The sequence below is a fragment of the Tupaia chinensis genome, unplaced genomic scaffold, assembly GCF_000334495.1.
Source record: "Tupaia chinensis unplaced genomic scaffold, TupChi_1.0 Scaffold000278_1, whole genome shotgun sequence".
In the NCBI taxonomy this organism is placed as follows: Eukaryota; Metazoa; Chordata; class Mammalia; order Scandentia; family Tupaiidae; genus Tupaia; species Tupaia belangeri.
In genome coordinates this window covers 1,000,548-1,010,731 of record NW_006159761.1, presented here as the reverse complement: position 1 = coordinate 1,010,731, position 10,184 = coordinate 1,000,548, and the positions used below count along the sequence as shown (strand labels likewise).

General features: G+C 48.0%; 1 protein-coding gene across 2 annotated transcripts in view; it reads right to left on the bottom strand.

Moving 5' to 3' along the window:
• SCYL3 (SCY1 like pseudokinase 3) overlaps positions 1–10,184 on the bottom strand; it is a 29,725-nt gene that overhangs the window by 16,999 nt on the left and 2,542 nt on the right. The window contains exons 3-7 of one of the 2 annotated variants that reach the window (XM_006150109.2): positions 7,592–7,705; positions 6,004–6,060; positions 4,717–4,819; positions 3,178–3,289; positions 230–307 (exon numbers count right to left, since the gene is read on the bottom strand). In XM_006150109.2, the coding sequence (XP_006150171.1) occupies positions 230–307; positions 3,178–3,289; positions 4,717–4,819; positions 6,004–6,060; positions 7,592–7,705 (464 nt within the window). The remainder of the gene's footprint in view (positions 1–229; positions 308–3,177; positions 3,290–4,716; positions 4,820–6,003; positions 6,061–7,591; positions 7,706–10,184) is intronic. The other variant, XM_014588435.1, reaches the window with a different exon arrangement.

Below are 10,184 nucleotides of genomic sequence, written 5' to 3'. Positions count from 1 at the left end.
ACCCTGCACGGTCGCTGCTGCTCTCTTACAGGGGCCGCCCACTGAGGCCTGCTGTCTGCATGCTGGCTTCCCGCGCCAGAACCGTCTCCCCAGAGCCTCGTGGAAAGTCTGGCACGGAGGAAGTGTTCACGAGCCGAATGCTGCTGGCCTTTCTAAAACGCCTGACATGCTCATGTGGACTTAATTAAACCAGGTTGCTGAATTCAAGGTCTTAACTTTCTGAACTTACTTGAAGAACTCCGTTTTCTCCTCTTCACTCTTCAATGTTAAACTTTTCAAGAAATTCATAACTTCTAAAAAATCATTTCTAAATGCCAAAACAGAACAAAGAGCAGACGATGGGTTAGAGATGGCATGTCACAAAGCTGTAACCACAGACAGCGTGCTACAACTTTCGACAAAGACACATCCTCCTAAGCAGCTCAAGGATTTTCTCGAGCTTAGTAGACAAATACGATGGAACACACTTATAGCAAATCTGATGTCTTAAGAATATCAGAGACCTGTAAAGAGATTAGAGGCTTAAACACACAAACATGCTTTATAGTTTTAGGTCACCATAATCTTCCAAACATTTGTTTTAACAGGTTACATGTAAATTAAATGTCCTGGGAGAAATGACAGTACCATGACAAAGTAGTCTGACTCCCAGGTCTCCTTTGTGAAGTGAAACCATTAAAGAGGGCTGGGAAAGTGGTGTTTCGGTACAGCTCTCACTTCTGCTGCTACTCGGCCAGGCTTTCAGTGAGGCAGGGACAAGTGAGAGGCGGGGTGGGTCTCCACAGGGCCGCCTGAGTCTCAGGGCGCCCGCAGGCCACGCAGCCCCACGGTCACATTCCGCCACAGGACGGGCTGCTCGGGCACACACCTGGACAGCCTGCACAGCAGGCACGGAAGCACACTACCCCGGGACTGCAGCTATGTTCACGGGTCCCGGCCCTCTGGCTCAGCAGTGGAGAAACTCTCAGATGTCTTAAATGAAATGAAAGAGGCTCAGCTTCCACCACAAGGGATGCCAGCCCCGGCTCTTCTGTCGCCTCTCGATGGGTCTTCTCGCATGTAACAACAGGGCTTCAGGAAGATGGGGCCAGTATTTTAGTAACTTTCTTTTCCTCCATTGAAAACACAATTCTTGGGGGCTGGATGGGGGCACCTTGGTAAAACACAGCGGTCTCAGGCTGATCCACACCGGGATGGCTCCGGGGCTGAGTCAGAGACCTTCCTACAGATGCCAGCTGTGCAAGGCCATGGTCCTGGGCTGGCTGGGCTGGGGTGCATCATGGGGTCAAGACCCTGTTCAAGGTACCTGTCTCGCTGACTCATGGAAGAAATAAGTAAGCAAACTTTAAAAGAAAATACAATTCTTGGGACCAGCAAATGGTGTAACAGTTACATCACTGGACTTTCACATAGTTGACCACAGTTCAAGTCCCAGACCTGGCGGTTTAAAACCACGCCAGGAGCACATGTGTGTACATGCCCAACACCCTGAGAGGAGAATGGAGGAGAAGGGACTGTAGTGTGGCCATCCCCCCTTGGGGGTGATTTCTTGCTTTCCGTCTCTCTGCATATGTCAAGTGCATGTGCCCTATAGCAAAAAAATCCCTCTTTAAAAAGAGAGAGAGAACCTCTCACAATGCGAAAGGTTTGAAACAGTTTCTTGGAAACAAAAGTGACAATTACAACCCCAACAACTATAAAGCCTACTTGCTTAGTAACAGACATTCTGTCCTAGACATCACTGTCCCTCCGCAGAAATGAGCAGTTTCCCCTTCGTTCAGGTTCTTCACTTCTCGACTGTAAATATGTAAGGGCCTTTAGTTTCAAAACAAACCTTTAGTTTTAAAACACGGCTGGCTTTGCTAACTGCTAAGCCACTAAAAGTCACAAAGATGGAACTAACCTGTGCAGAAGTTCTGCAGTCATGGAAATAAACAATGGACATGAGATTATAACTGTGCGGCAAGGTTCCGAATAAGCCGGAACCCAGGAAAGTACGAGATCATGCAGCACCCCGAGTCAGCCTCCCTGCTCTCCTGTACAACCGAGTGGACAAGACAGGCACTGCCACCTTACAAACAGATCAACTGCAACGTTCTTCACTGAAAATGACAGATACGGTATTATCCTGAATTTGACTGTCAAGCTTTGAAAATCTAAGTTGTGCCCCACAAAGACATAACAAACGTAACTAAGAAATTAGAAAATAAATTTCTAAAAAGGGGAAAAAAGCCAGCCAGTGCCATAGTGGTTAAGGTAACTGGATGGCTGGCCACATGGCTTGAATTTCAGATCTGGCAACTTGAAAAACACACTGGAGGGACTAGCAGCTGGCGTAATGGCTATGTCACTGGACTCCCATGTAGTTGACTATGGTTTGAGTCCCAGATCTGGTGGTTTAAAACTCACCCAGGTGCGTGTGCGTGTGTGCCCAAAATCCCAAAAGGAGAATGGAGGAGAAGGGATTGTGGCGTGGCCATCCCCCCTGGCGGGTGATTTCTTGCTTTCTGTCTCTCTGGTGAGAGCACATGCCCTACAGCAAAAACTTCTTAAACAAACAAACAAACAAAAAACACTGGATGTGCGTGCGTGAGCCTACTCAGAATCCCGAGAGAATGGAGAAGGGACTGTGACTGTGGTGTGGCCATCCTCTCTAGGAAGGTGCTTTCCCACTTTTCCTCTGCCCCCCGCCCCCCGCAAGCACACATACAACAATAAGGAAGGAAAAAAAAAACGAAAAGAAGAGAAGGAAAAGGGAACAGTTTTCTGCCTGAGGAAAATAAGCTCACACCCAGTCCCCACAACCAGAAGTCAACAATGACAAGTGCATGGCCACCATGCAAAGGCAGCAGAAAGGAGAGGCTGTGTCTAGTCAGCTGCACGAAGGTCCAGCTGTACCCTGGATGTGGCAGAAGCCCTGATGGATCTGGCTGTAACCCCTAAACTCTGGTCTCCCTGACAATCAAGGGCTTCAGGAACGTCCTGTGACAGGAACTTGAGGAGCAGCCTGATTTGTCCTGCTATATTCTTCTCTGGAAAATGTTTGAACTCCCCTAATAATTAACGACAACGTCAGGGGCTGCCTTGTTTGGCCCCAAACCTTACGCCAGCACACACCCAACACGGTCGGTAGCAGGCCGTAGTGGAAAGCCGCCGCACCCACACGGAGGCCCTCACCTGAAGAAGTCATGGGACAGTAAGGTGCAGAGCGCAGGCCGACACTCTGGGAGGGGATTCAGCAGAGCTGAGTGCAAGGTCTGCTGGAAGCTGGAGAGAACATCCGCTGAAACTGAAATCCAGAGCGACAGTTAGTTCCAATGCCTTCTCCCTCTTTTCAGGACCTCTATAGCTGGAGACTGACGAGAGCAAAAACCAACCTGTAAAAGCCCAAACAAACAGAGCCTGGCTGTTGCTAAGCAGCGTCCTGCCTGCCTTAGGCCAAGCTCCTCGGCAGGTGTAGACAGCTGTCCTGCCAGTGCTCCCGGTCCCGCCCAGCCCCTCCCCTTCTGCACCTCTCAGTCTCTGTTTAACCCAGCACCAGCTCGAAGGTTTGTTAAGTGGCCTTTCTCAGCCGGGGTTCCTCCTCCAGAGGACACAGGAAGTTGTGTGAATGGCTGTATTTCTAGTACCATCTCCTCAGGACGGTACACAACCAGCACCACGCCAGAGGCAGGAGAGCTCTTTGCTCATTATGCACAATGGATGACGCAGGGCCTCAGAGCTCAGTGTTCCAGAACCCAGGCTGGAACCATGTGGCACGACAGCCAAGTGCTGCTTCACATATCAGAATGCCAGCAGGCCTGGGAGGAGGGACCACTGCAATCACACAAGCGCCCCAGTGATGGGAGATGCCGGCCAGCAAGGGCCTAACGGGGCGTCTGCCTGAGTAGTCAAGGCCCAGCGTGGTTGCAGGAATGAAGCCTCCGCCAGGTGCCCACTTGGAGAACACAGAAGAAAGGAGAGAATACAGGCTACAGCAGACTAGGCTTCAAGGTGAATGAGAAATTCAAGTAATGTGTACATTTCAGCAGTAAGAAAATAATCAAAAGGATTTTGGGAGAAGAGTGATAAAGAGACATTAAGCCTGATTTAAAAATTAACCGAAAGTTCTGACACTATTACTCAGATTATTACATATTCATCATTAGTGGTTTGTACTCATTCACTGGTTGCCTCAGTAAGAAGTCTTTATAGACTCTATAAATACTGTTAAAAACTATAAGAGGGACCAGCAGATGGCATAATGGTTACATTGCTGAACTCCCATGTAGTCGACTGCAGTTTGAGTCCCGGATCTGGTGGCTTAGAACTCATGCTGGGCACATATGTGTGCAGCCCAAAGTCCCAAGATGAGAATGGAGAAGAAGGGATTGTGGTATGGCCATCCCCCTGGAGGGTGGAGGGTGATTTCTCACTTTCTGTGTCTCTCTGGTGAGCACACATGCTAAAAGCAAAAAATCTAAAAAAATAAATAAATAAAAACTCATAAGAGAAGCAAACGTGAGGCTGACAGCTAGAGTTCACAGTTCCTCTTATTTAAAATCCTGCTCACTGTGCTGACGGACGCACTCGCAGCCTCTGTCCTAGTGCTACACGTCACCTAAGCAAGGCGCGGGCTCCTCACTCCGCCCAGGCCATGGTCACTGAGCTCCATGGAGGGCATGGTCTGGATGGCTTCCCACTCACTCTGCGATGCAGCAGTACGGCTCCACTCACCCTGTCCACTCAAGACTGTGAGCAAACTTTCCACCAAGGTTCCAAAGGAGTAGGCATCCCGAGCATGTCCGTGAGACGCCGGCAGAGTTGTGAATTCTGGAGACTGAAAGCAGCAGAGACGTCACAACCAGAGGAGCTGCCTTAGAAGTCACTTAGCTTTCTCTAAAGCACCTCCCTACCGTTTGCATTTCCTACACTCGAATCCAACCTCAGAGTATTACACACTGATTTACATACTCTGAAAGCTGTTAATAAATACAATTTATCAAAGATTTTTCAATACTGAAAGGGAGCAAAAAAAAGCCAGATTATGATATATGCTTTCGACTGTAACCCAGAGTAAAATCTTTGTCCTCTACCATGATCAGTATACATACAGACAATAGAAACAAAGATTTACAAAAACAATACATAGCCTCACCGTCTAGGATGCCTGGTGACATGTCCTCTCTATTCCATTCACTCTAGATTGACTTAAAGCCCACAAACCGTCAGTCTGAAATCACACACATAATGCCGATTTGGATAAACCCGAGGCATTTCAAGTCTCAGGTCTACACTTATGTTCACGGTTGGGTTCATATTTCTTGGGAAGCAAACTAGGTTTATCTTTGGAATCACTGCTCATTTACCACAGTCTGAAGAACAAATTCAGAGGGAGCCTCTGCTTTCAAATTTACTAGCAGAGAGTCCTTCTTCCCAAGCTGCGTGATATCGGCGACTCCTCTCCTGCGTGCCTGGGGTCCTGGTGAGCGGCCAGCGCACAGCCAAGGGCACAGCTTGCCGTGACATGGGTGAGGACCCTGTCCATGCCAGGTGTCGCTGTCTGTAAACAGTATCCCGGGCATCCGACAACTAAAAATGAAAGTTGGCCTCCTGGGCGGTGAGACTAATCTCAGAGACCCTCAAGGTCAGAGGAATTACAGAGCTTAGTCAAGAGACGGGAGGCTGGGACCAGCAGTTAGGATAATGGCTATGTCACTGGACTCCCATGTAGTTGGCTGCAGTTTGAGTCCCAGACCTGGCGGCTTAAACTCACGCCGGGCGCGTGTGCGTGTGTGCCCAAGATCCCAAGAGGAGAATGGAGAAGGGACTGCAGCGTGGCCATCCCCCCTGGGGGGTGATTTCTCGCTTTCTGTCTCTCTGTCTCTTTCTGTCTCTCTGGAGAGCGCATGCGCTCTATAGAGAAAACCTCTCAAAAAAAAAAGAGACGGGTGGCTGAGGACAGTCTCTGAGGTCTCAGTCTGAGTTACGCAGACACCTTCGTTACATCAGTCACCATCTTACCATCTCTTCAGGAGGGACAGCTGCTGGGTCTCTCACTGACTGAATACTCCTCAGAAACTAGAGAGAGAGAGAAGTTAGGGGAAGTAATCCATCCACACGTCCGGTGAGCCAACGTCTTACACAGTTATACAAGCAATGAGCGATGGAACCTTCCCATCAATGATACACACCACATTCACATGTTTAAAACTACAATCCAGCACCCTGGCACAGCGCAAGCCTTAGCAGAAAATAAACGTTAACTCCCTGCCCTCTACTCTTCAGAAAGGTTAGAGACAGCCTCTGCTGCTCAGAGGCATCTGTGCAGCTGTGGAAACTCCAACCCTCCTCTCTCTTCCTGCAAAGATATTAGCAAGTCCAGGCTTTTCCAGCACAGGGCAAGTCCATCACTAATCTTCTCACTAAATGAAGTAAGCCCTCAGCCTGTCTTCCACGAGATATAAAAGGTGACAGAGCCACAGGTGACACCTGCAGAGCACGCACATTCCGTCACCAACCCAAAGCTGGCTTCTGCAGCACTTGCATGTCCCCAGGACCAGCGAGGGGACCAGGAATACAAAAGGCACGCACTACACACCAACCCGCCATCACTTCCGTGAAGACCTGGACCTGCAATAACTGTGCTGAGTGCCAGAGGAGGGGCAGACTCTGCTGGAGACGGGGTGGCCGGAAGCAGGGCTCAGAGTGGGCTCCAGGGGAACAGGGAGAAAAAAGGCACTCCTGAGCTGCACGCACAGGACGAGTAGTGCAGGAGGCTGGCAGGCCACGTTGGGCCACAGGGTAGCTCCAGAGCTGAGGGGAGGTAGGGAAATGCTGCTGCAGGACTCATAAGTCATGGGGCCACACGGGGACATGTCCTGCAGAAAGGACAGCATGCTGTTGTACTGACGAGACACTGGTAAACCCAGAGAAGACAGCGGTGGGCAGGGACAGAAACAATCAGAGATGGTTTTGGCACTCGAGCTGAGCAAGGTCTGTGACAGACAAGGCCCACGGTAAGCACAGCAGCAGCACGGCGCAGAGCTGGACAGTGGGCTGAGCCCGCGCGGCAGACTGCGACGTGCCACACGAAGAGATGGGACAAACCAGAGGGTGGAAACTAGCGGGACGTGTGTGGAGCTGTCAACAGAACGCAAGCTACCTCACAGGCGGCCGAAAGGCAGCCTGGAGGCACATGCCAGGCCGGCTCCCAAGGCTCCTGTGACACTGGGCCACTGAGACCACCACTCGGGAAGCATTTTGTGAATGTGAACATGTGCCGGGCATCCGTTGAGGTGAGGCAGAAGGATAAAATAAAATAGCAGATGCACACCCTCAGGAAGCAAGACAGACCCATGCAGGTAAGAGAGTAAAGCCAGGGTTCTCCAGAACAATGAGGGCACGAGGGTGCTGCTCAGTCTCTGGGCTCTTCATCTACAGAATGAGCAGGAAGGGGTACGGGGCCCTGACGCCTCCCTAGGAATAAAATCCTACAGCTCTAAGAACATGGGCATTGACAAGAAACACAGGTCTCCAAATCGAAGGTCACACTACACCGAAGGCAAATGCAAGGCAGGAACCGCTTCCCAAGAGGGCCTCCCCGGCTTACCTCGGGTGTGGCCTGAGGAATTCTACAAACAGTCTCCATTCCTCCTAGCTTCCAGTGCCCATCTTCACTCACGAACACAGACGAGAGGCAGACATTGTTGTGTGTTAGGTGTCCCTGGAAACAGAACAGGAAGAACACTGCCACTCCAATTTCTGAAGGAGAAGTTCTAACAAAACCAATACCAGTCACCAAAATAGATGATGAGTCTCCCCATTTGTGGCATAATAAATGGAACTATGACTTTAAAGAATGAATGGGACCAGCATATGGGGTAATGGTTACACGGCTAAACTCCATGTAGTCGACCACGGTTCGAGACCCAGACATGGCAGCTTAACCTCATGCTAGGTGCGTGTACGTGCGTGCCCAAGATCCAGAGAGGAGAATGGAAGAGAAGGGACTGCAGTGTGGCCATCCCCCTGGGGGAGTGATTTCTTGCTTTCTGACTGGCAAGCCCACACACCCTATAGCAAAAAAAAATTACTATATAAATGAGGTTAGAAAAAAGGAAAAATACAATAGAAAGGCTTCTGCTACCAACTTTTGTCTAGTGAGGCAGGTTAACAAAGACATTAAGGTCACTGCATGGGTACAGTCACTTCCCCTTTTCAATGGGAGTCTGGAGGTAAAGGTTTCCTTAAATATAAATTTATAAATCTTGACAGCAGCCTAAATTATTTGCTTCCAATGCCTTTAGAAATAAAATGTATCTTTGTTCTCACAGGCTATTTTATCAATTTTTTCTCTGAATTTTTCTACATACATGTTATCACAAACCTAGATCTATCACCTGAAATTTTCTCAGTAGACAATAAAAAAAATTCTTAAGAGGAGGAAAATGGGGGACCAGCAGTTGGTGTAATGACTATGTCACTGGACTCCCAGGTAGCTGACTGTGGTTCAAGCCCTGGACCCAGTGGCTTAAACTCACACTGGGTACGTGTGCGTGCATGCCCAAGATCCTGAGAGGAGAATGGAGGAGAAGGGACTGCGGTGTGGCCATCCCCCCTGGGGGGATGATTTCTCACTTTCTGTCTCTCTGTCTCTGTCCTTCTGGTGGCGCACGTGCCCTATAACAAAAACATCGCAACCAAAAAAATTAAAAAGAGGAAAATGGAATGACAAGTATCACCAGAAATGGCCCGTGGCCCACAGAAGGGTCAATGTTGAAACTGTAAAAATAGTACAGCTCACCCCCAAAAAAACTAATAACCCAATTTAAAAATGGGCGATCTGAGTAGGCAACTCTCAAAGGAAGGCATAAAAATGGCTAAAGAGCACATAAAAAATTGTTCAACACCTCTTATCATAAGGGAACTAAAAATCAAAACCACAATGAGGAAATCACCCAGTCAGAATGGCTCTGTTAAAAAGACAAAGAGTAACAAGTGCTGGTGAGGATGTGGAGAGAAGGGAAGCCTCTTGCACTGCTGGTGGGAACATAAGTTAGTATGTCTACTATGGAAGTCCCTCACAAACTTACAAATAAAAGTGTCAAATGATCCAAAAATCCCACCCTTGGGTATTTACCCAAAGGACAAGAAATCAGTCAGAGAGGCATCTGCACATCCACCTTCACTGCACCGTTACTCACAACACAGTGCCCAACAATGGATTAATGGATTAAGAAAATGTTGACACACACGGTGGAATCCTACTCAGCCATGAACAACACTGAGATCCTGCCATTCAACACAAAGCAGCCAAATCTAGAAGTGGCTAGGCAGAATAAGCCAGGTTATAAGACACATACTGCACATCCCCACTTAACATACACCAAATGCATGCCCTTCTTCGGGGAGACTGAGAGACTCAACGGCTCAGCGGTAGAGAGAGCAGAGAGGAGGTCAGACTGTGCCAGGCAGAGCGGAGGTGAGGGAAGACGACTAACAGACACAGCATCCATGTAAGCAGAGAACAGATTCTGGAATAACGCACCACGACAGACAGAAGGAGGGCACTGCCAAACGAATACGTACCTCTACGTTAAGAAATAAAAACAGGATATTAAAAGCGCACAACACCAAGTTTTTTTTTTTGTTAAAGATAAAGATGATAAATATGTTTATATCTTTGATTCATCACACACTGTATGAATGGTCTGAAAGCCTGTAGTGTACCCCACAGAGATGTATAAATTCTATGGAAACTAGAAAGCAAAGCATGATCATATGTAAATCAGATATCATAGTAAAATTTTTTAAAAGAATTATTTTATTTTTCATTATTTTTAAATTTGCTCTAGGGCATATGCACTCACCAGAGAGAGAAAGAAAGTGAGAAAGCAAGCTGCTAAATCCAGGGCTCAAACCATGGGCAGCCATGTAGACCAGTGCCCTAACCACCACACCATCTGTTGGCCCCAATAAGGTATTTTTTAAATAGTTCAAATAAGAGGAAAGGAAAATAAGGGAAAAGTGTTTAATTATTTGGCTTTTTTTCCCCCAAACCAGAAATCATTCCAAGAGACAAGTACTTTAATATTCTACTCACTAAATCAAATACCTACAAATGTTCATATAGACAACTTCAAGATAAACATGTTTTGTTTTTTTTTTTTTTGAGAGATTTTCACTGTAGGGCACGTGTGCTC